This window comes from Myxocyprinus asiaticus, chromosome 38 (genome assembly GCF_019703515.2).
Source record: "Myxocyprinus asiaticus isolate MX2 ecotype Aquarium Trade chromosome 38, UBuf_Myxa_2, whole genome shotgun sequence".
Taxonomy (NCBI): Eukaryota; Metazoa; Chordata; class Actinopteri; order Cypriniformes; family Catostomidae; genus Myxocyprinus; species Myxocyprinus asiaticus.
This window is the reverse complement of record NC_059381.1, coordinates 20,916,783-20,942,403: the sequence shown is the minus strand read 5'-3', so window position 1 is coordinate 20,942,403 and position 25,621 is coordinate 20,916,783. Positions and strand designations below refer to the sequence as shown.

Here is a 25,621-nt window from a genome sequence, read left to right as displayed (position 1 = left end):
AAGGATCAAATAAAATGTATACACCATAGTATACTCATAGACTCAAATCTCAGTAATCTATATACTGTAGTAATTCTACAGATTGGAATCTGTGTTGTGTTGCATAGCAAAGGAAGACCACCAGCAGGTGGTGGTATTATTTCAGAAATTACAATCACTTTTTTTTTTTTTTTTTGGTGAAAATACTTTTGTTCATCAGAGAAGCACCTGACAATAGAATTGTTTGTCAAGTCAAAACACAATCCAGTCCATTTGTTTAGGCACATGTATGAGTTCACCTGTCACTGGTAAACAATGCAGTTATTGAAACACTATGATGAAGGTGTAGAAAACATGAACCCAACGGCTTTTGAGAGAAAAATCGGAGGTGTGTGGTTACAAATCTACCATCCCCCAATTACATCTAACCTTTTAGTTTGCCACTCCTCGATACTCTGGCCAGTTGTAGAAAATGCCACTTTTGCAGGTGTCATGTGACCCAAATAAAAACCATTGTTTTGTTTAGAGTATGACCAAATGTGAATAAGAACATAATATTTTGGACAAAATATTTTCTTCATCCAAAGAAGTCCAATGTCATGATATTTTAAGAGTTAATGTTTTGATGCTAAATAACTTTGTATGTGTACCTATAAGCATTAAATGCATTAAAATACATTTGACTTGGGGTGAAAAGATCAATCCAAAAGTCCACAGTTTAGAGCTTTTATTAGCTTGTGTTTTCCTTAGACAAGTTCAAAACAGGAATAATCACATTTTGAGTTTTGACTAAAGAGACATTTTAAGAGCATACATGTATAGATGGCATGAAGGAAATGTACTTTTACTTCATAAGGTTGTTAAATTTTAAGCCAAATGAATAAATTCTGTGAATTCAGACACAAAGTACTCATGAGTGTGTATCTCTACATGATGAACTCCCCTTGCACACACTGAAACTCTATTTAGTCCTTTAAAGTGCTGTATATCCTGACAAAATGCAAAGCGCTTTCATGAGATGATACTCTCTGTTGAACCGGTTTGGCCTGAATCTATCATTCCATTCGCGGCTCACATGCAAGGCAGGCTAACAATGAAGAAAGTGTTCTTTTCCCTCCCTTGTAAAATCTGAACCAAACCATTGTTCATCAAAGCTCTGAAAGTCAACCTGTGTGGCCAAGATTATAGCAGTGCTTTTAGATGGCTGTTTCAAACAGAAATCGGTTCATCAAAATTGAATAAGCCTGACATATTTCTGTATGTTTGTCAAAGAGGCGTCCTTTACAAAGGAGAAAAAACTAGGACTGCCATTGTATTATTTACATCATAAAAATAAAGTGAGGTGACAAAAGTTTTTTACCACATATAATCAGGAATCTAAATTATTTAGGGTAAAGATACAAACATTAAATACATAAATGGGTGGAAATAACTGCATATCTGAAATACAACTAACTGCAAAACAAACACGATCAACGAACCCTTATTACTTTCTATTTTCCTTGGAACCCAAAAGGAGATGTTATGCAGAATATTATCTTTTTGCCAAACAATAAAAGTGATTGGTGACTAAGGCTGTCATTCAAAATACATTTTTGGGGTGAGAACAACATGAGGGTGAGTAAATAAGACACAGTTTACATTTTGGGGTGAACTAACCCTTTAAAAATCTTGACTGCTTTTGGTCTAAGATCAATTCACAGTACAAATCTTCATCTATAGCTTCCTCTTCTACAATTTACAGTGCCATCCTCCAATGGTGTTAAATCTGCTTATAATAAAAGAACTAAAAGAGATTGTATGAATTTTACATAATAATAACACCCTACAGCCATTACAATATTCTTCATTTTAAATAATGTGTAATTCACAGTGCTATGGCAGATTTGTCCAAGTGCATGCAAGACCCTGTTCAAAATGGATCTTGCAGTGGTAGGGCAAGGTTTCCTTCATCATATGTATGCCCGTGGAGCATTTTCCCTAGGTTCAGAGGCTGCTAGAGTCTGATTCAAACCCTCCTCAATCAGCTGGGACTTTGTAGATGCCCCCTCAGACTCTGCCATTGACTCAACTCTGGCAAGCTGTGACTTTGTAGTTGATGGCTTGCTGTGCTGGGAGCCTGTGGAGGGGAATCTTCCCTGATGATTCAGAGGGACTTTTTGACTCCATTGGGACCTCACAGATGGAGCGCTGTTCTGCATCGACCTCACAGAAACAGGCCTCAACCTCTGCGAGCCCGCCATGCTAGACCCTGCCCGCGAAGAGCGCACAACTAAGTACTTTACTGAAGGACCACTGTCATCCTCTGTCTTGTCTTTGCAGATTGTGGTACAAAACATTCCTCCACTTAAGATGAGAATGATAGATGCACCCCAGCCAACATAAATAGCACCCCCAATCTCCCTGCGCTGCGAATCAGTCATCTGTGGGTTGTAGAACGCCTGTACCACAATGCCAGCTGACCAGGAGACAGGGATCATGCAAAGAATGCCAGTGACGATCAGCGCAACACCAGCAGCTGTGGCGACTTTGGCTTTGGCCCGTTTGGCTTTGGCCAGGAAGAGAGTGCATTTTCCTCCAAAGAAGGCCAAAACGAGGCCCACCGCACCGATTAGAATCGCCATTACCATGAGGGCCCGAGATGCCTGAAGGTCTGAGCCAAGTGCAAGCGTGGACTCATACGGTTTGCACTGGATTTGGCCTGTGCTCTGAGTGACGCAGCTCATCCATATGCCCTCCCATATGGTCTCTGAGGTCACAATAGTGTTTCCCACGAAGGCTGTGACACGCCACATTGGCATGATGCAGGACAGGAGGGCTCCAACCCAACCCAATAGGGCCAAGGCACTGGCCAGCATGTGCATGCCCAAGGAAGCCATGTCTTACTTGATATCAAGTTCAAATTATAGATGTCCACACAGCTAGAAGTTGGTTGGTTTTGTGCAGGCTTTGTCCTGCTTGGCTCTCCACATCTGAACTTCAGTGTTCTCCATTCTTTCTCTTTATCTTATGTTGTCTTGAGTGAGGCCTTCTCCTTCCTTTCACTTGAAATTACATCCTTATTTTAGGCCTTGACGTATTTTCTTCTCTACTTTTCTTCACACTTTCTCTCTTTAATCTTTCCTGTCTGACACTGAGTTTTTGCTGTAGTGACAGTGTTGTGGTGGTTATATGCTAAATGAGAGAGAATGACAAAGGAGGCGTGTGCAGCAAAAGAGACCATGCCTCCATTAGCCTGCATGTTACCAGCCAAACCAGATTCTTTCTTCTAGTCATGGACAAATGGGCAGGTCATTCCAAAAAAGGAAGCTGGGTTACTGCTTAGTTAGTTGGAATTTTAAAAAAGGGCTCTGTTGTTTGTATGTCACCTGTGTTCAGGTATCAAGATGCTGTTTCAATTTTTCGCTTTTGTATTTTTGTTTTGCTGGTTATGGCAGTCCCTATCCCTCTTGAAAAAAGGTTCATAATCACTGCTTACAAAACAGAGTTGAATTTTTTTTTTATGTGCCAAAGGATGGTTCCACAAGCATAGCTGCCTACTGTACTGCCATTTTTTCTGATGCTCGTAATATTAATGTTAAAAGCAAGTGCAGTATCTAATATAAAGTACTAAATTGCATTATCCTCATGTGACCCCGCTTACACATGTTTTGTTGTATTTTGGCTTTGCTATTCGCAACGCATAATTTAAACTCATTTAAACCAACTGAAAACTGTTCACAACACTTTAGACTGTCACTTAAGGGTAAACTTCTGACGCACAGAGTCATGTGACACAACAGCATGGCATTGATTTCTGTGAAGTGCTTCTACAGGCACAGAGCTAACAAAAGTGCCTCTGGTAAGAAACCTCTGAAAGTTTTTTCATTTAAACCTGGATGTAAAGTGCAGTGTCTCTTGTTTAGTTTGATATGCTGCTTTAAAAAATGCATTTATTTTTCGCTAGTCAGCGCGATGATAAACATGATGTACATATACATGTATTTTGGGACATAATTCCCCAAAAAGTTGAAAAAACGTGAATAACTTTCCACATTAACAAATATGTGGGTTATTTTGCTTCATTTTAATATACATCTTGTTACATTTTATTTTATCACTGAACAATATGGTTCTGTTCATTAACATTAGTAAATGCATTCCTATATTCACTGTGCATTTTCACATTGAGAATCAATGAGTTCATCTAAAAGCAGAAAAATGTTGCTTTCAGAGGCTTTATATGGAGTTGGGATGAAAATAAGGTGCATTTCAAACCGTTCTGAGACCAGTGCAGACAGGCAGCACACTGGAGGTTAAGTCATTCACTAAATAGGGAGCGAGGGAGTAAGGGGACATCCTATAGCTTTCTAAGTAGCTAAGTTTATTCAGTTCAGTTTCAGGCTGCAGATGATGTTTGGACCACTCAACATGTCTGTCAGACATGGGACAATGGTAATCAGTACATAGATTCAGAATTAATAATGCAAATTTTTATTTTAACATGGTTGGCAGTGATTGGATGATGCTGGCCATTACTTTGAATCAGAATTATTTATTCAGCTTTACAGAAAATCAACTGAAGTAGTATGGCTCTGAAGCCTGCATAACAGATTTTTAAGTATATTCCACCATACAAATGAGAAATGAAATTACCCAAATTATCCTACTCAAAAATGTATTAAAAATATTTTATTAAAAATGTATAAAAAAAATCTGTCATGTCAAATAGCTGGGCAGTACTAAATAAAAACAAAACAAAAATGTGTATGATCCCTCATATTTAAAGAAAGTAAATATATCTTGCAGATTCTGAAAGGTTCATGTAAATTTATGAGCATAAAAGTTTTAAATGTAAGATAATTATATGCATTATTCAAAATACAGCATTTTACAAACAATATTCTTAGGATTGTTGTGTCATTACTCATAAACGATAAAGATCTGGATTGTCATTTGCCGCTCCCTTGTGTATCTGCATCAGTTTTGAAAGAAGAGCCAAGCTTTTATTTAAACAGTTCTCATAAAGTTTTAAAATAGCAATAAATGTTTTTTGAAATTGCTCATTAAATTAGTTTTTTGTTGTCATTATATCTAAGAGATCACACATGATATTCATGGTAGTTTCGAGTCATATCCGAAACTTGGAGGCATAAAGGTGAATAGTGTGGAAAACCCCTTCCAGAAAAAATACTGAGGTCAGTTTCTTTCCGTATATAATGCAAAAGACAACAGAAACTCTTTGTGTAAACAGAACATGTTTATGTTGCCAATCAACATTTTTTTTTCTTTCTTTCTTTCTTTTGGGGAGAAATAAAAATGGCACAAAATATGAGTGCAAGAAAAATCTTTTTTTATTAAGTACACATTGTGGTTTATGTTATGTAATTTGGATAATGGTTGCAAACCACAAAATGAGGTTAAACTAATAAAACTGAAAATACATTTTGGACAGTCAAAGTTTGGACAGTGCAAGATATCAATAATTGGTTTATGTTCTTAATATTTTAATGAACAAAAGATAGTAACTATTTTGTTTGGAAGACAAAAAAAAATATATGGAATACACAGTATACACATAGTACTCGTAGTTGCACAAACACACACTAAATATTTCTAGGTTACTTGCCATTTGGCGGAAGCTTTTCACTGACACTAGCTTATAGTGCAACAAGTGCAGGGACAATTCCAGTGGGGAATTGTGGGGCCTAGCTCAAGGTGACAGATTCGCCACTACTAGAGACTGAACTTTGTTTCAGCAGTCCTGACAAAATACATAGTTTAGTTTGCAAATGTCTTCACAGTGAAGGTAAAAATGATATATAAGTGTAATGCATCTATCCCTTTATTTGCATTACCACACAATATATTCAAATACTCTTCAAAATGCCCCATTGAAATTTTATTGTCATTTCAATTTCTTACATTAGTGTAAATCAGTTCCTTCCTTACTCACTATCATTTGGGTTTAGTTGTTCTGGCCTTTCATACATAAGCTTTGCTGCTGTACACAGATCTGGCCTTGGAATATTTCACATTGTGGGGAACATCCTCACTTGGTGGGCACGAGCTGCAGAGGAGACCTCCACCCAGGAAAAGCAACCCAGCAGACGCCCAGCCAACGTAAAGTGACTCCCCGAGCTCCCTCCTCTGGCCGTCAACCAGCACAGGGTTGTAGAAGTCCCTGATTATCGAATTCGCTGTCCAGCAGACAGGGATTAGGACAAGAAGTCCAGCAATGATGAAGATGACACCGCTGGCAATGGCGACTTTAGCCTTAGATGCCTCATCTTCCACAAAGTTGGTGCACTTTCCTCCCACCATAGACAGGATAATTCCAAAAACCCCAGCAATGATGGCAATGATCACCAAGGCTCTTGCACCCTGCAGATCTTGAGGAAGGGCAAGCAGAGAATCATAGACCTTACACTGCATCTGCCCCGTGCTTTGAACCACACAGTTCATCCAAAGACCTTCCCAAATGATCTGCGAGGTCACAATGTTTGCTCCAATGAAAGCTGACACCTTCCAGTTGGGCAATCCACAGATCACAATACTTCCCAAGAAGCCGATGATAGCCAGGCACATGCCCAAGATCTGACGTCCTGAGGACACCATGTCTAATATCTTGCTTTGAAGGAATGAATGCAGGAAGAAAATGTTGCTGTTGTCAGCAGCGACTGTTAGCAATGTATTTGTATTGTTATATGTAAGCCTCACTTATAGGGCTGTGTACAAAAAAAAATTTCGGGGAGGGTTGGAATATGAGAAACTAGTCTTGAAATCCTTCCAGTTAGACTAGTTTCCTCTTATACTGGTCATGACAAATGTTTAGACCAAAGTTGTCAGACCAGTTTCCTTCAAATGGACCATTACCAGAAGCTTAAAATGTTTTCTTGGAAAGCATTTTCTTCCTTTTGAAACATACATGAAAGTCTGGATGAAGTATGATGTAAGGCTTAAAGAAATAGTTCACCCAAAAATGAAAATTCTCTCATAATTTACTCACCATCGTGCCATCCCAGATGTGTATGACTTTCTTTCTTTTGCTGAACACAAACAAATATTTTAGAAGAATAACTCAGCTCTGTTAGTCCATACAATGCAAGTGAATGGTGGCCAGAACTTCAAAGTACATAAAAGCAGAATAAAATTAATCCATTTGACTCCATTGGTTAAATCTTAGTCTTCAGAAGCGATATGATATGGGTGAGAAACATATCAATATTTAAGTAAATTTTTTTGCTATAAATTTTCCTCCCTGCCCAGTAGGTGGTGATTTGTACGAAGAATGTGAATGACCAAAAACAAAAGATGAAGAATGTGAATGTGAAAGTGGAGATTAATAGTAAAAAAAAGACTTAAATATTGATCTGTTTCTCACCCACACCTATTACATCACTTCTAAAAATATAGATTTAACCACTGGAGTCCTATGGATTCACTTGCATTGTATGGACCTACAGAGCTGAAATATTCTTCTAAAAATCTTTGTTTGTGATCAGAAGAAAGTCACACACATCTGGGTTGGCATGAGGGTGAGTAAATGATGAGAATTTTAATTTTTGGGTGAACTATTCCTTTAAACGTGATGTATTGAAGAAATATCTTTTCAAATATGTTTTTAAATTGTAAACCTCTCTGTGTGAAAATAGCAAGCATAATTTAGGTTTCCATAGAGCTTAATATGCTTAATAAAGCATTTCTTGCATATTATGTAGCATAATATGAATCTCCATAAATAAAAACCATCACAGACAAAACATATCCTCTCCCATTGGGTTGTGCATCCTTTTATAAGGTTTAAACGTTATTAAGGTGTAATTTAAAGAAAAATCCTACCTATGTGAGAACCACATTAAGTACTTTAAGTACTCCTTAAAACTAAAATGAGTCAGCTTTTTCAAGTTTATTGTATATTTGTTTAAAAAAAAATTATCATTTCAATCCTCGCTAGAAAATATTCTCTCCCTTTGTGTTGTGTATCCCTTTGTAATTTTTTTCTTCTTCTAGGATTAGTGACAACATTTCAACAGAATTTAAAAATCAAAGAAGAAAAAAGTAAAACTCCAAAATGTTTGGTAAATGTGTCATTACAAATATATAGATTAAAAGAATATAAAATATTATTTACAAATAATTTCATTATCAGAATGTCTAAAAATGTTCTTTCTGATATTGAAATAATGTATTATATAAAATACTGTCGTACCAAGTTTATATTCTTTTGATCTGTTTCAGTTATCTTTGATTTGATTCTACCATGACAAAATGGGTGCTTTACACAACCACTGGTCAAGTAAATTGTTAAAATGTAGAATATGAAAGTGATTTATCATGCACCTCGAACAAAAATTACCATATATTTTGGCAACGTGATTACACTGGAAGTTGGAATGTTGCTTCCGAATGTTCCAATACTCTGACATTGGCCCCATTATGCCTAGTCACTCACAAGCACCATATCCAATCAGCAAGTGTGCTGTTTCTACATAACCCCCTTCCTGTTTACTTTCAACTCTAATCAAACACACCTGGCTGTACTTTTGAGTAAACATAAAGACATGTTTAGGTATGTTTGATTAGAGTTGTCTGTAAACTGCTCACCCATGGCTTTTGAAGAACTGGATGAAGTTGCTTTATCTACTGTATATGGGGAAAGGAAAGAAGATTTTCTAAAAACATGTGGGTCTGCTCATACTGTTTGTATCACATAAAGTATCAATACTTTACATAGCTATAAAATAGCAATTTGTGACTAAATATAGGGGCTTATATGATTCAAATATATATAGTAATAGTGTTTGTATTCTTGCCATGGTATGATTATTGGAAAATGTAAAAGGAAAATTTTTAGATTCATACATTTTCCATGAATGAGCCATTTTTACATATTTCAAAACAGACTTACATTAATATCTTGTATTAATTCATAATTACTAAAATATTACATTATTTAACCATTTATTTTACACATTCACTTTTTGGTTACATGTATATGAAAATTAGAACTAGATATTAGGAAAATATAAAGACTTTTAAAACGACACTTGGTGTTAAAATCTATACATATATAGACAGACACGTTATGATGTAAAATGTAGAAATATTTCAGATACCAAACTATTCCAAGGGTACTAATCAAATGTAAGCAGATTTGTGACATTTACCATGTTAACTACTCTGTAGAATTTGTATAGTGGTCTCAGACGTTTGGACCCCACGGTATCAAAAGTTCCGTTTTATTTTATTTTTTATACCATAAATGACTTGCTTTTTCTTGATAATTTCAAACAGTAATAATTTTTCTGCAAATGTGCACAGAAATGGAACATACTGCGGTGATCTTTGTATAGATATGTGGGCAAAATGACCAAATGGCCAACAGGAAACTATCAAATGTCCAACAGGGCTTTGATTCTTGCTGGTAATTGGTGCTGTTCGCTCCACATATTTATTTAAAACTGTCTCAGTATCCATGTAATCAGATAAATAACTATTAGTCCACGTAGCTGATGCTGTGCCTTTTGAAACTGGTGATATTTCTCCTACAGTTTTATTTTGTTGCCATAGATCATATGTCAGAGGCTGAAATAATTGAAGGTTGATTCACGATATACTTTTATATTGTCCATACATGAAACAGTCCTTAAATTCTTGGCTGTTCTGAATAGATGCAGTAAAAGCAGGGAGGCCTTTCATCTCCTTGCAAAAAGAAGACCCGCCCATTTTTTTTGGACACAATCTAACAAGAATCTTCAGAAAAATTGAAGTATATCACTCTTGAGTCACTTGATGTTTAACCCACAGATGTGATCAACATCGGTTGGAGTATGTGCTGATGAGCAAGCCACCACCTACAACTAACAGAACACCAGCAACCCATCCTACATAGACTGAAGCTCCCAGCTCTCCTTTTCTCTCCTCTATTGCTAAAGGATTAAAAAAGCCCACAATGATGACATATGCCGACCAGCTAACAGCAATGAGACACATTACACCTGCAACTATGTAGAATGCCCCAGCTGTTATTCCAATTTTGGCCTTTTTAAACTGCTCCTCTCTGTAGAAGTTGGTGCACTCTGCCCCAACAACTGTCAATCCAGTGGCAACCACGCTGACACCAATAGAAGCACAGATCAAAGCTCGAGCCCCTTGCAGATCTTGAGTCAGAGCCAGGATGGAGTCATATGCTTTGCATTGCATGTGACCAGTGCTCTGCAGAACACAGTTCATCCACAAGCCTTCCCAGAAAACCTGTGCTGTCACGATGTTTGCTCCCACGAAGGCCGTCACTTTCCACATAGGCAAGGCACATATCAGGGTAGTACCACATAGGCCCACCACAGCCAGAAATATAGCCAAGAGTTGTCTACTCTTCATCTTTCACAGAGCATAGGCAGTTTGTGAGAATCTCCACCTGCAATAAATGAGAAGAAAAATGTCCAACTAAACGCATGCAGTTGTGGCAGTGAATGACAATTGACAGTGAATGTGCTTCCTTGTTGTGCCTCAGGTATTGGTATTTCAACAAATAGAAAGCACAGCAAGGGGAGGAGACCCATATAGAGTTTCCTGTTCAACTTGATTCTCTTTTCTGATTGACTTACCCTGGATGTCCACAGTAGGGCCACACTCAAAGGGTGCACAAGAAACTATTAAGCAAGTATTCATTGAGAGCCTTAGAGCAAATTCACCTTCACACCTCTCATGCAAGTTGGTACAGAAATGCCAAATGTTTTTTGTAAATCTTGCACATCCAGAATTATGTAATAGTCGATTTGTTCCCATGAGATTACTAAATGAGGTCGTTGCACATGGGACGTCTCACATCTTTGATATCTCTGGTGGAACAAACATTAGGATAACCCACCTAGGTGTGAAGAAAATCTTGAGTTATTGGCTTAAAGCAATGTCAAAAAATATTTTTCATTAAAAACCTCAGATTGGTAAGCTGTTACTCCAAATGTTCAATATCTGGTAGTTATGCATGCATGTATTGACACTACTTTACCAAATGGATTACAAATCTTATCAATATAACTGGTCCCTGCTCCATCAACTCCATCTATTAACATTCATATTAAATATTTAACCCTCAAGAGACCCAAGCTTTGACATTGATGCATTCCTTTATAAGTGTTTTAGAAAGTCACTTATAACTTTGGCTAAGCATATTTTGTTTTGGGGTGAATTTTATGACACTTTAGCCAGCTCAGTCTCTCAATTTTCCCACCAACTGTTGTGATAGAGTTCAACATGTCAGCTACTGTTGTAGTTTGTATATAAAAAAATAAAAAAAAAAATAAAAAAAAGTTAATTGCTTTAAACATTGCAATTCTGCTACGCTAGGTCTCTTAGGGTTAAACTAACATTTTATATAGGTGGTCATTTTGCTTAAAAGGGTTAAGAGAGGGCAAGTTCACCTAACTTAAACATTTTATGGAAACATGTTGCCCTAAAATAGTTAATTTTGCTTTGGTGCACTGTACAAAAACAACTTGTTAAATCAACATAGTTGTGTTATCTTTTTCCTTCGACTCAAGTTCCATTGATATAATATATACATTTGTTTCAACTTAGCATAACTTGTTCAGACAACAAAATAAACACTTCACAAAAAAATTGCTTGATTTAAGCAATGTAGACGACCTGTTTTGTTCAAATATCATAAATATAATGAATTAAACTTGGTTGTTTTAAAACTGTTGCACTTTATCTGTACACTTTATGTCTAGTTAATTGTACAACCTATACTTCTGATGAATGTCTTGCAAAGCTAACACAAGATTTGACATCTAGCCAGGAAGGCATTTGACACATAAGCCTTAGTACTAGTAAAAGCCAACAAACACCAAAAATTATTAACTAACACTGATGGCAAAAACAACAGCACAAATAGTCTGCAAACAGCAAAAACAAGCCTATAACATGATGTGTATATGACAGATAAGCCATAATTTATCTGCTGCAATACATGGGAGCCAAATATGAAATTGTTCTAAAATAATAATATAGGTAATATTGTTTGTCTACCATGTATATAGAGTCGAAGTAATTTACATTTCATGGTCTCAAAGATCTTGCAATAATGCAGAATTAACTGACACTGAATGTAGTCAATTCAATATGTTAAAGTTGGAGGAAAATAAGCTTGTTAATTCAACTAAACCACAAGTGGATATGATACTTAAAGTTGAATTGAATATTTTGAAGGTGGGAAATTGTCAACACCAAAATCACTTTCATTTTTAAGCATTGCGTAATCTTTCATAAAATAAACAAAACCCTAATAAGTTAGAACTCAATATTTGAGCTACATCAAATTTTTAAAAGATGAAGTCTCCCAAGTTTAACAGAACTCTCTGATTTTGAGCTACACATGCATGTTAATTGCTTTTACCTTGAAATGGAGTTAGCTGGCTCATGCATTTTCATGGCACTTAATTTTAAACTTTATTTGGTCAAACTTCAAATTACCATGTAAGTTTAATGTAAATAGTCTTCATCAAATAGAGAGAACTCACCTAGCCAGTACTAATTGGAACTAGCAAGACAAATTTATAATTAGAAACACTCCACTTCAATTAGCAAAGCAACCGCTCAATGTGTGAAGCAATGTATTGTTCCACAATTGTTTTTTTAAGTTGTTCCTGTCCTCAATCCAAGCTACAATTCCCCATATTGATAACCCCAAATACTAACAAACTCTTCTAAAAGCATTAAACATTAACGAGTCTCCCCTTTCACATTTTTCATGTGCAAAAAAAGGACACATATTACACTACCTGTGGAGTGCCATGCATGTCGAGAAAGCCCCTGCCCATTTTCATGTAAGTTCCTGTAAATTTACAAAGTTTATTCAACTCAATTAAGGTTGCTTGTCAGTTTTGTGACCTTAAAATACTCCATGTTTTGTTAGTTAACTTTCCCCTACCCATTAGTTGAGCATTAGGTGCAGTTTTTTTTTTTTTTAGGCTATAAATTGATGCAATTAAGACACTATGTAGGTTAAATCGTCATTTCACTGGCAAGACTAAACAAGTTCGTATAATTTAGAACGAGAAAGTCATGCACCAAACTTAACACTTGAGGTAACGTTAGTTTATAACATGTGTTAAAACTGAATCAGGGATAGAGCAAATGTCCCGATGTCACATTTGGAAGAGCACCTAATTAGGACCTATAATTAAATTAGCCGAATCCTGTGCCAGTTTCCCCAAAATGAACCCCAGTACCAGAAGACAGGCGAGATGTTAAAAAGGATCATTTATTATGAGAATAAAAATGTGTCGTGAAAGTTCATGTCAGCAAATAAAACAATTAAGAGCTCTTCCGTTCACAAACAGGAGAATTAAACTTCAACGTTCAGCAAGTCTACGTTTCACACATATGCTCCACCGTTGGCAGCAGACCTAGGAGCGGAGTACTTCACAGAATATCCACGGCCGTCACTTTTCGGGCACTGACAACAGAGAAGCGCGCCGCCGATGAGCAGAAGACCGGAGGCCCCCCATCCGATGAACAGCGATGCTCCCAGCTCCCGCTTTTGTGCTTCAGTCAGAATAGGATTGTAGAAGTCTCTGATGACCGTGTGTGCGCACCAGCAAACCGGGATCAAGCAGAGCACGCCAGCCACCAGAAAGAACACGCCGGCTGCGATGCCCACTTTGGCCTTTGCGTCTCTATCGTCAACGCAGTTGGTGCACTTGCCTCCAGCGACGGCCAGCAGAATTCCCAAGAAGGTCACCAGAATGGCGATAACAACAAGAGCCCGAGCAGCCTGGAGGTCTTGGGGTAGCGCCAGCATGGAGTCGTAGACCTTGCACTGCATCTGACCCGTGCTCTGCTGCACGCAGTTCATCCACAGGCCTTCCCAGAAGATCTGCGCGGTTACTATGTTATTGCCAATGAACGCCGTCACCTTCCACATGGGGAGCGCGCAGATTACAATTTCGCCCAACCAGCCAATGACCGCGAGCGCAGTAGCCAGAATCTGAAGACCTGTTGAAGCCATTATGTTCTTGGGAGTGCACAAGGTACCAGACCGTAACCCCAATACTGGCTGATACAATTATTTAAAGTCATTTTTAGAGGTGGGGTTTGTAATTAATTTGATTTGCGGCAGCTGGTGTTGATTGCACGCTCTTTCATCCCAAATGCCTTCCAGTGGAAAGCTCATTTGGAGTATAAAGTAGTTATTGAACGTAAAAGAGACGCGCTAGACTAATAAATTGTGCATTTACATTTTAATTGTATTGGGTCATTCCCACATTTTGGTGACTTTTAAGTCCACACTACAATGGTATTTGTAATGTTACATACTGCTGTGGGCCTAAAAATCCCATTTGAAATAACTAAAAACATTGTAATTTATTGCGCTTGTGTAATTTCCTTATGTCCCCAGAGCTGGATTTTTCTAAAAAACAAAACAAAACATACAATTAAGTTTAACACTGGTACTGGAGTGTGTATGTGTGTTCCTTGATCTGATTGTCCACCCTGTTGTTTTATGATTATGGGACCTTTAATTGCAGATCTATGTTATGAAATGACTTCTGAGTTGGCATTATTCAAATAATATTCATAATGATGTTAATGAGTTATTTGAAGTGTGTAACTTTTGTTTTATTTATGTTTTCCTTTAAATGTTATTCATATGTGTTCAAGCAACAAGTCTACCCTGTTATGGAAAGATATAGGGGAAATTAATGTCATTTTAAAATGTAAGTATATTTATGTTAACAGAAATAAAATCATCACTATAAGTTTACAAATATACTAGCTGGATATCTTTATCAGACCATTTAGTGGCTAATTTTCTCATTTAATGTCCATCCTGTTATTTTCCAACTGATGCAGCAATGGACTGAATTTGTTAATTCATTTAGCTTGACCTGTATGATTTATCAAATCTTTAACATGTCCCCTTAATTATGAAACATAAAGCTACCTATAAAAGTATGTTTTTATTTAAAAAAATGTAAAAGCTGAAAAGTCATGAATTGTAGGAATAAACCATAGACTTTTTAAAAAACGTCTTAGTTTCTCTCCAGAACGCACGTCACATACCAACCCTTTTCATACATGTGACAATGTTATATCAGCTTTTCAACTTTCAGTTTTATTTTAGTGACCCTTTTTTAGGGTGATTTCAGGTAAATATGGCCTATAAAATGGGTCAGATAAGGTTGGAGTGTCAAATAGTTCTTAGATTTGATATTCAATCACTGCAAACTATTTCAAAACAGGTGCCACAGTAGTACTTAACATTTATCAACTTATTTCACTGGTTTCAGTTTGCTAGTGGGCATGGCATATCATAACACAGAGGCTAGATGGAAAAATTATTACCCTGATATGCTAACTGCAACTTTAAACTTAGCTATAAAGTTTATGTTCATTGACCGTAAATGTAAGGTATTGTGAATTATATATTGATGGTTTCTGTAATAAAAATTCAGAGTTTTGCTAAATAAATTGCACTTTATAAACTGACGTTTTAAGTCATTTAACTGCTCAAATAATATTGAATATACCTAAATTCAAGTTTGGGCATGTCATGAACATTTGTAAATGTGCATAAATATACACAACCAGCACACACAAACACTTACACCCATTTTCTTACAATTGTTAGCAGAAAAAAAAAAAAAAAAAACACAACTACACACAAAAAAACACAATTTAAAAGAAATTACAGTTACTTTATTAAAAATGTTAAAAGTGCTTATGAGCAATGCTACATACAATTCTCTACAGAGAAATACATCAGCCTACAGTGTCTCACAAGCACAGCGGCACACACACGCACACACACACACACACACACTAAGAGCTTCACACAAAACAATTACAATGAGTTGAATGAGCTTTAGCCTTTCAATGTTATACTGTATATCCATGTTAATGTACTGTCCTTTTTCAAACACCCACAAATCCAACTCAGTCTCTTTCAAATCAACCTTCCCCTCAACACACATTTAACATATTTTTGTAGGCTTATTGTAAATAAATTAAAAGAGCATATTTCTTTGTTCACAATTATGGTTTTACAGATTCACTGCCCCATTTTAGCTGAACTTTTTCGGGGGAAATTTTTGCATTTACTAGCTTTCGGACTTGTTTTTTTTTTTTTTTTTTTTTTTTTTTTTTTTTTTTGTGCGTATTTTCAACATAAAATAAAAGAACAGACTTAAAATGTTTAATGCAGCTCTAGATCAGGGTTTTTCAAACACTTTGATACCAAGGACCCCCAAATATGACGATCCCCTTGGGAGGACCCCCTTCTTTATAAATAAAGGCAGCTATATTTTTTAATGTATAAGAAAACATATATACTATTTGAAAAAAATGGTAAGCATTACATTAACAAGACATTTTGTTTTTCCTAAATTTTTCAAAATAATATAATTGGCCTTTATATTGTCATTGTATTAAAACCCAAAAATATTTTCACAAAATGAAATACTGATTTGGTTTGAAATTGTTTTGCTTTTAAAAACAGTCGCTGTCAATAGAATAAAATAGGCCAATAAATCTATTGATTTCCAACCAGACTTTCGAAAGCAGAATGAAACAGTTATAATATTTAAGTTCAGTTAATGTGCTATTTTTTATTGCATTAAACCGAGATAGCAAATATCTTAATGTTAACTTTGACAGCCCTAAAAATACATATTGAAAAATCTTTTTTTTTTCTTCTTACATTTTCCAAGGACCCCATACCACCCACTTGTGGCCCCCGGGGGGTCCCCGGACCCCAGTTTGAAAACCCCTGATGATTTACCAAAAAATAGCCCATTTAAAGGGATAGTTGTCCCATAAATGAAAATTCTCTCATCAATTACTCAACCTCATGCCATCCCAGATGTGTATGACTTTCGTTCTTCTGCAGAACACAAACAAAGATTTTTAGAAGAATATTTCAATTCTGTTGATCTGTACAATGCAAGTGAATGTTGACCAAAATTTGAAGCTCCAAAAAGCACATAAAGACAGCATTATGGTAATCCATTTGACTCCAGTGGTTTAATCAATGTTTTCTGAAGCAATCCAGTTGGTTTTGGGGAGAACAGACCAAAATGTAACTATTTTTTTACTGTACATCTTGACAGCAGTCTCCTTGGCGATCATGATTTCAAGCTCAATTACACCTCCTATAGCACCATCTAGCCCTCTGTGCATGCGTCAAGCACTAGGAAGTGTAATCGAGCTTGAAATCATGATCGTGCCTAAATGTACATTGCAGTGAACAAGGGGTTATATTTTGGTCTGTTCTCTCTCAAAATTCATTAGATTGCTTCAGAAGACATGAATTAAACCACTGGAGTTGTATGGATTACTTTTATGCTGCCTTTATGTGCTTTTTGGAGCTTGAAAGTTCTGACCACCATTCACTTGCATTGTATGGACCTACAGAGCTGAGATATTCTTCTAAAAATCTTCATTTGTATTCAGCAGAAGGAATAAAGTCATACACATCTGGGATGGCATGAGGGTGAGTAAATGATGAGAGAATTGTCTTTTTTTGGGTGAATTATCCCTTTTACTTGAATTCACTTAGCAACTGTAATAAATCATAACAGTCAGAATAACAACAATAACAACTATTCTCATCGTCGTTGTTGCATAACTGTGCATAACTGTGTGAACACAAATCTTTTAGGTTTGTTTCAGTTTAATATTCTGGATAGTCAAGGCAAAAAAGTGTAGTCCTATAAAGCAAGGGCAAACAAACTTAAGAGCACATCTCTCGGTAAAGGGTTTTGCATTGCCTCGCCGTTTTGAATCCCCGTTTGTTGGTCCCAACTCTTTTAGGAATCACCCTCGCATTTGTCGGGTGGGTAGGGGACATCTTAAACTGTATCATTCCTATGTGGAGAGTTACAGCCTTTATCGGCAACAACATCGTTACGGCACAGAGCACTTGGGAGGGACTGTGGATGGTCTGTGTGGTACAGAACACGGGACAGATGCAGTGCAAATTATACGATTCAATGCTCGCGCTGTCCCCGGACCTGTAAGCCGCGCGCGCTTTAGTTGTCATCTAAATCTTGCTCACCCTCTTTGGCATCCTCTTGGCGGTCGTGTGCATTTTCCACCACTTGTATCGAGAACAAAACTGCGAAGGCTAGAGTTGTCGTATATGCGGGGGTATTTTTCATTATAAGTGGACTGCTGTGTCTCACACCTGTCTGCTGGTCAGCACATACCATCATCCGAGACTTCTACAACCCGCTCCTTCCAGAAGCTCAGAGACAAGAGCTCGGGGCGTCGGTCTACACTGGCTGGGGCGCGGCGGGGCTTCTGCTCACCGGGTGCGAGATACAGCCAGTCGTCGCCAAATACCCAGCAGCACCGTCATCAAACTCCTTGGGAAAAGAATTATATGAAACATAAGAAAGAGGACCACATAACTCTGTAGCAAAGTAATCAATCTCATTATAGTTTTTATAAAGGACATTGTTTGTTAACTAAAAGTGTCAAATGTTATACTTTTAACAGTATATGGTCTGTTAATCAAATGACGATGTTTAAATGTAACCCATATGAATATATTTGTCTAGACTGTTTCAACACAGCACCTTGTACAAAGGGCAAATTGCACTGAAAGTTTTAAATGCTTGAAACAATACTGCAAAAGGCTCTAAATTCCAATAACAATTAACACTTGTTTGTATTTTTTATTTTTATTTATTTATTTATTTATTATTTATTCAATGCTTGTTTGAAGTGAATGTATCAAGGTTCTGTAATTAATGCTTGTGGTTGTGTCATTTTGCACAATGGCAGAAGTGTATTTCTCCTTGACAACGGTAATAACTTATTAGTTATGGGGACAAAGCAGTTGGCAGAAAACAGCAGCTGTGGAATGGTCACTCAGAGAAAATGAATGTGTGTGTGTGTGTGTGTGTGTGTGTGTTCCAAAAAATAAATAAAAAATAAAAAATAAATAAAAAGGTCATATGGGTTTAGAACAAGATGAGTGAATAAATGATGACCGAATTTTCATGTTGGGGTGAACTATCCCTTTAAGTAAAAGCCATATGGGTCAGTCATTAAAGAAAAAGTTCAACCAAAAATTCTGTCATCATTTACCCACACTCATGATATCCCAAACTTTTATCACTTTCTTTCTTCTGCGGAACACAAACGAAGATATTTTCAAGGATATACAGTATAATGTGAATACACAGTATCCCTACAATGCAAGTCAATGGGGTCCAAAACTTTAAAGCTCCAAAAAGTACATAAAAAAACAGCATAAAGGTAACCAATACGACTTTAGGTGGTTTAATCCAAGTCTTCTAAAGCGATATGATCACTTTGGGTGAGAAACAGACCAAAATATAAGTCCTTATTATTCATATATTCTATAAATTTTGACAACTGCAGTTTTATTTATTTATTTTTATTATTATTTTTTTTTTTTGTGGGGGGGGGGGGGATTTTTTCCCCTTTTTCTCCCAATTTGTAATGCCCAGTTCCCAGTGTGCTTTTAAGTCCTCGTGGTCGCGTAGTGATTCGCCTCAGTCTGGGTGGCGGAGGACGAAACCCAGTTGCCTCCACGTCTGAGACCGTCATCCGCCCCCCCCCCCGCCCAAGGCGCCATACAAGCTAGAACCGCCACCGCTCCAATCTTGTGTTGGAGCCATGTTTTCTTATTATATGCATTTAAATGCTCCAGGACCTGAGAAAGAACCTGAAAAACCACACCTGTTCTGGATTTACTGTGAAAGAGGACTCCCTTTGAGCAGGTTTTGCACACAGAGACTCTTTTGAAATCAATTATGTGTCAGAGGGAGGGTGACACTAAGGAAGGGCTGCAACATGACACCTCCATTAACACCCATACAAACTGATTTTTATACAATTTAAAAGACGCACTCATACAGACAGGTATGAAAGCAATATTTCTTTTATTTTCCCATTTTTCATCATATCAAAAAAGCAGAAAAAATCAAAGCATTTTGCTGTTTGCTGTACATCATAGGAATATTTACAAAAGCATGAGTTTGAATACTTGAAAAAAAAAACATAATAAAATTAAACCACATGACACATTTATCAGGACCACATTACAAAAGAGTTAACAATTAAATCATGTTTAATTTCCAGATTAGCCTTCTTTGACAAACAAGAGGATTTTTAAATGTGGTTCTTCATTGCCCTCTTGTTTTCTAGTACTGTGTATATAAATTTGGAAAGCGTTTCATTCGCTGCTTCCCCCATGATACTTGCTTAGCTCCAAACACTTTGAGCCACAACATCCTGGACAAACCTAAGATTGTAAACATCATAGGCAGAATCCATTAACAGAGTTCTTGGTTTTACACAAAGTTTTTGCCGGTGGGTGCAGAGGCGTCAGACCGAGGGGCAGCATTATACTTTGCAGTGTAATTTACTTTATCCTCCTTTGGCGGGCAGTTGCAGCAGAGCAAACCACCCCCTATGAGCAACAGGGCAGCGGCCCCCCAGCCGATGTAGAGTGCTGCTCCAATCTCTCTCTTTTGAGCCGAATTCAGCAAGGGATTGTAGAAGTCCTGGATGATGACGTTGGCAGTCCAGCACACCGGGACCAGACACAGCACCCCAGCTATGATGAAAATCACGCCCGAAGTGACACCAACCTTGGATTTCGAGCTCTCGTCCTCAACGCAGTTGGTGCATTTGCCACCAGCCACAGCCAGAAGGATGCCCAAGATTCCAATTACAATGGAAATTATGGTGAGGGCACGGGCAGCCTGAAGGTCTGAGGAGAGTGCCAGCATTGAGTCGTAGACTTTACATTGCATCTGTCCAGTGCTCTGTACAACACAGCTCATCCAGATTCCCTCCCATGATATCTGTGCCGTCACAATATTATTGCCAATGAAGGCTGTGACCTTCCACATGGGAAGCGCGCAGACCACGATCAAACCAATCCATCCTATAATGGCCAGGGCGGTGCCCAGCATCTGAAGGCCAGCAGACACCATGATTTGCTGTATTTGTCTCTTGATCGTCTGTTGAAGTGGCTTTGTTTGCACTGCTCACAGGTGTATGTTTCAAAAGGTGTGCGCAGTTGCTTTAAGAGTACCTGTGGAGGTATAGGGGTGGGACTTCTAACTGATGACCTGCTCTGCTGGTTTTTTGGCTACTTCGTGGGGTGTGACAGTACCCAGGCTTAAATGTGAGTCACTGCCTAGACATTTTCCACCAGATATACAGTACAATACCTTATATGGTTTCTTCAAACTAAATTATTTACTCTTTAATTTTAAAATATCTATATGACAAAATCTATGAAGGAACCAGTAAACTAGTTTGAGCACATGTGTACTGTGCTACGACCAAGGGCTTTTCTTGGTTGATGTTTTAAGTTATGAAATGCCCATGACAGGAAGTGACCACATACATTTTTCCCATAAAAAACAAAACATGTTTTTGGAAAATGTTAAAGGAATATTCCGGGTTCATTATAAGTTAAGCTTAATTTACAGCATTTATAGCATAATGTTTATATATTATAATATTTTAGACTCATACCTTGTTTATTAAAAAAAAAAAAAAAAAGCAAAAATCACTGTTATAGTAAGGCACTTACAATGGAAGTGAATGGTGCCAGTCCATAAACATTAAAATACACACTGTTCCAAAAGTATAGGCACAAGATGTACACAACATGATTTTAGTGTGATCAAATTTGTGTTCTACTCAATTTTTGTGATAGCTTACAGGGTTTACCAGCATTGTGTCATCATGATAACAAAGTTATAATATTGAATATAACTTTACACTGATAAGGTTAGTAAGCTATCTTATTGCACTAAAATAATGTTAACTTGTATAATGTTTACATCTTGTGGCTTTATTGTTTTGAAACAAGGTGTATTTTATTGTGTATGTACTGGCCCCCATTCACTTCCATTGTAAGCGGCATACTGTAACAGCGATTTTAGCTAAAAGTATGTCATTTCTGCGCTACAAGCGCCACTGAACAGAATTGCAAAAATAAACTTTGTTTTCAAAACAGCTTTCTGAATCCGCCTTAGTCTGCCGTTGGTCAGACAAAAGGATAGTCCCGCCCCCAACTCACACCATTGGTTGAGTCAATGTTATTGTGTTTGTATAGATGGGTCTCTCAAAACAAACAGAAAAATTTTTATAGCGCCACAGAGACACGGTGTTTACTTTTTTTGGAAAAATCGACCTACTAATGGCTTACTTATAGTTGTCTCTGCATATTATGCTGGGATAAGAGAAAGTATTTCAACAGAAAAAGTTACTTACGGTACTTAAGCTTTGACTTGTATTGAACACAGAATATTCTTTTAAGGGATTCTGGGGAATGTAAAGTAGCCAAACCTCATCACTAAAATATCAATGTATTGTTTAAATATTCTTATATACAGGGAATTTTGTTCTAGGAAATCCTTGTCCTTGACCATATTTTAAAGTCTGTGCTTTGTGCTCCCTCATGGTAGTCTACAAAGTAGTTGTAGTCTACAAAGTGGCAGTTGGTTTCATGTGACACAATATGGCGGATGAGGGTGTTTTTGGAATGTATTTAGTAGGTTGTGGGACATTCAGCATTATCTCTTAGCACTCCATTCAGGTCAAGGATATTTCAAATAAAACTTCATTGTTGCTTTTGGATATGATACATATGTAACAAATAAAGGTACATGATTTACGTAGTGTCTTACTCAGCACACTAGCAATTCCCATGGCAACTATTTCCCCAGAATTTACTCAAGCATATTTAAAGAGCTGTGCAATCTGAAGGGGGAGGAGCAGGCAAAATGCACCTGTACCCACCTGAACTGGTCAGACCAGTTTCTGATTGGGACACAGGTGAATGTTGACATTATGTCTGGCCAAGACTGAACAGAGAACTTCAGATCACTGCATCAACACATTTTGTTTTCAGCTGACAATAACAGACAAATCAGTTATTGCTGATTGCAATTACTTTGTAGTAACAGTGACAATAACTGGCAAAAATAAAGAAGTCTTTTTCATATAGGACACCATGTATAAATATAACATGGCTAGTAACAATATGTTTGCTATAGGTTTTTATTATAATGTTTCCTATGCTTCCAGTTTTTTTTTTTTTTTTTCCCTCCAATAAGGCTAAAAAGTTTCCTTCTGTATTCATAACATATAAATACAGCCACATTTACAAAAAGAAGTGAATGAGTTGATATTGTTGTAACAGTCTGAAAACCCAATTAGAGATGTTATTATGCTGTGAACAAGAAATATTTAGGAACTTAAGATATACTATACATAGTGACAGCTTACCTCCACCTTTATCAATGACTGAGGTAGCCTCTTGTTTTAAACACATACCAGAGTCAATATCAAGGTCACAAGTAATATTTCAAAACATTTCATCATTTTAAACAACTATTTGTTATGCAGGGAGTATACAAGAGTTTCTAGTACTTCTAATATTAAGGTGTGAGAAGAGTATCAAATGGATGTTCTGAAAATGTAAAGATTTGATCGTTTGATTAGGTGTTCAATTAGCCTATGTGTTTCTGACCTAGTAATATGTTTGGGGACAAAATTGGATAAAAAAATAAAATGAGTTAATAAAAAGACTAAATGTCTTTACTCACCTCTAAAAATGCAAACGGATGTATTTTAGGGTTAGTCTCTATAGCAATTATAATTGGCTTAATTTAATAACAACTGATTTCAGGAAGTCCCCCAATTTAGATAGTTAGGCAAACCTACAAATATCATTAACTCAGTATAAAACCAATTGAATTTAAAGTCCCAGTCGTGTTTATGTGAATTTCTAAAATTTGGGACAAAGATCATATTGGCTTAATTCAATCTTGATGAAGCAGGAACCAACAGCTTAAAGGATTGTTCCAGGTTTAATACAAGTTAAGCTCAATCGACAGCATTTGCGGCATAATGTTGATTACCACAAAAATTAATCGGCCCTCCTTTTCTTTAACAAATAAATAATAAATGTTACAGTGAGGCACTTACAATGGAAGTGAATGGGGCCAATTTTTGGAGGGTTTAAAAGGCAGAAATGTGAAGCTTATAATTTTATAAAAGCACTAAAATTAACTCTTCTGATAAAACCTGTGTATTATCAGAGCTGTAAAGTTGTTTAAATCATTTGTCATTTTGGGGTTTGTTGACATTATATCGTCATGACAAAGAAGTTGTAAAATTGGCTATAACTCTAAACAGAAAAGGTAATTATGTGATTTTATCACACTAAAATAATTTTAGCATGCATATTTTTATGTCTTGTGGCTATACTTTTATAGGGGTAGATCTGGCACTACTTTACCCACTCACAATGTGCATGGTTAGAAACAACAAGAATGATTCCTGGAGGGTTATGCATTGTAAAACCACCTTCTTATGGCAATGACAATACTACTTTTATTACATCATGGAAAAGTATCTTCTATAAGTCCTCTTTAGCACTCATGGCTGTAACTATTTAATTTTCATAATGAAGAGGAAGCAAAACTCCAAAAACTGTCATATAGAATAAAACTGTATAGACATAAAATGTTTAATAACATGCAAAACTAGAAATGTGATCTACATTATTCAATGTCCGTGTAAAAAGCTTGATGTTGGAGAAACATCTCACCTTTTAAAGGACCGAATGACAGAACATAGAAGCGTAATAAAAAGGAATGCTAAAAACAGTCCCGTTGCAAGACACTTTAATTAGGCTAATTCAATCATTCATTATCATCATTTTTCTTTTTGGGTATTGAACATATAAAACCTAGTACGAGAGGTGGGGATATTGACCTTGTTTTTTGTGGTAATCAACATTATGCCACAAATGTTGTTGATTGAGCTTAACTTGTTACTTCAACTTCTGCCATTAAATATTTCCCATTTATCATCTATTTAAAATTTTAAACGCGGCACGCGCCATGTCATGAAATGTTTTTACAACGTGCACAAGCAATAATGAGCGACCTGTGTCCAGGTGTCACCAGGTGGCCGTTTGCTGACGTCACATCAGGTCGGTTGACGATTTTTATGTATCAACCATATCGTAGCAGGTTTAGATCACTTATCATTCCGGTTTACTAAAGGGACAGATGTCTCTCCAAGCGAGATACCTTTTACAAACAGGCACAACCTCACTGGCCGTGATATTTACCACGCGCTGACTTTTGGTTCCATGTTGTTGTATTTTCGTGGCTTTCTTTCAGTCAGCACCGCCCTCACTGGAGCTGACGAGCAGATACGAGCGCAGGTGAATCTTACACCAGAGGCGCTCGAGAGAACAATAACGTCCCACTGAAACACATTAGTCATTCCCTGTTCCCTAGATCACAGAAACTCAATAGAATAAATGTTTTCCTGGAGGGAATTAGGCCATCGTACTGATGTCACACTCACCTGTCAAATACAGACTGGCTTTGGGATCTCTTGTATAAATAAGGCATTATTTTATTTTAACAATTTTGCAACGTTTATACTAAGTAAATAATAACTTAAAGGCATAGTTCATCACAAAATAAAAATTCTACCATCAGTTACTCACCCTCATTTTGTAATACACAAAAAGAGATGTTAGTAAGAATGTTAGGGACTGACTGCCTCAGTCACCATTCACTTTCATTGTATGGAAAAGAGCAGCATCTTTAAAATTTCAGAACATTCTTCAAAATTT

The 25,621-nt window shown here is 36.8% G+C and overlaps 3 protein-coding genes and 1 pseudogene across 3 annotated transcripts; 1 reads left to right on the top strand and 3 right to left on the bottom strand.

The window, feature by feature from the left end:
• Nucleotides 1–691: 691 nt before the first annotated feature.
• cldn30 (claudin 30) lies at nt 692–7,963 on the bottom strand. The gene is given in 2 exon segments (XM_051677270.1): nt 692–2,864; nt 6,082–7,963. Coding segments are annotated over 2 exon segments (1,428 nt in total). The 5' UTR covers nt 6,577–7,963; the 3' UTR covers nt 692–1,931.
• Nucleotides 7,964–8,935: 972 nt separating this feature from the next.
• On the bottom strand, nt 8,936–15,308 carry LOC127428575 (claudin-like protein ZF-A89). The gene is made up of 2 exons (XM_051677004.1): nt 13,349–15,308; nt 8,936–10,341 (listed from the first exon to the last, which is right to left on the bottom strand). The coding sequence occupies exons 1-2, from the start codon at nt 13,973–13,975 to the stop codon at nt 9,775–9,777; spliced, it is 1,194 nt and encodes a 397-aa protein (XP_051532964.1). The 5' UTR covers nt 13,976–15,308; the 3' UTR covers nt 8,936–9,774.
• On the top strand, nt 15,123–18,800 carry LOC127428574 (claudin-4-like; annotated as a pseudogene).
• A 1,063-nt stretch (nt 18,801–19,863) lies between these two features.
• On the bottom strand, nt 19,864–21,019 carry LOC127428676 (claudin-4-like). Its single transcript, XM_051677187.1, has one exon. It carries the CDS (start codon nt 20,937–20,939, stop codon nt 20,292–20,294), a length of 648 nt encoding a protein of 215 aa, XP_051533147.1. The 5' UTR covers nt 20,940–21,019; the 3' UTR covers nt 19,864–20,291.
• Nucleotides 21,020–25,621: the final 4,602 nt, after the last annotated feature.

What these genes read in the sequence shown, in the direction of transcription:
- LOC127428676 (XM_051677187.1), bottom strand. Translation starts at nt 20,939, where the DNA reads ATGGTGTCTGCTGGCCTTCAGATGCTGGGCACCGCCCTGGCCATTATA.
- LOC127428575 (XM_051677004.1), bottom strand. Translation starts at nt 13,975, where the DNA reads ATGGCTTCAACAGGTCTTCAGATTCTGGCTACTGCGCTCGCGGTCATT. An exon ending in CTGCCAACGGTGGAGCATAT is followed by an intron (nt 10,342 to 13,348) that starts GTGTGAAACGTA and finishes GCTCTGTGAAAG; the next exon opens with ATGAAGAGTAGACAACTCTT.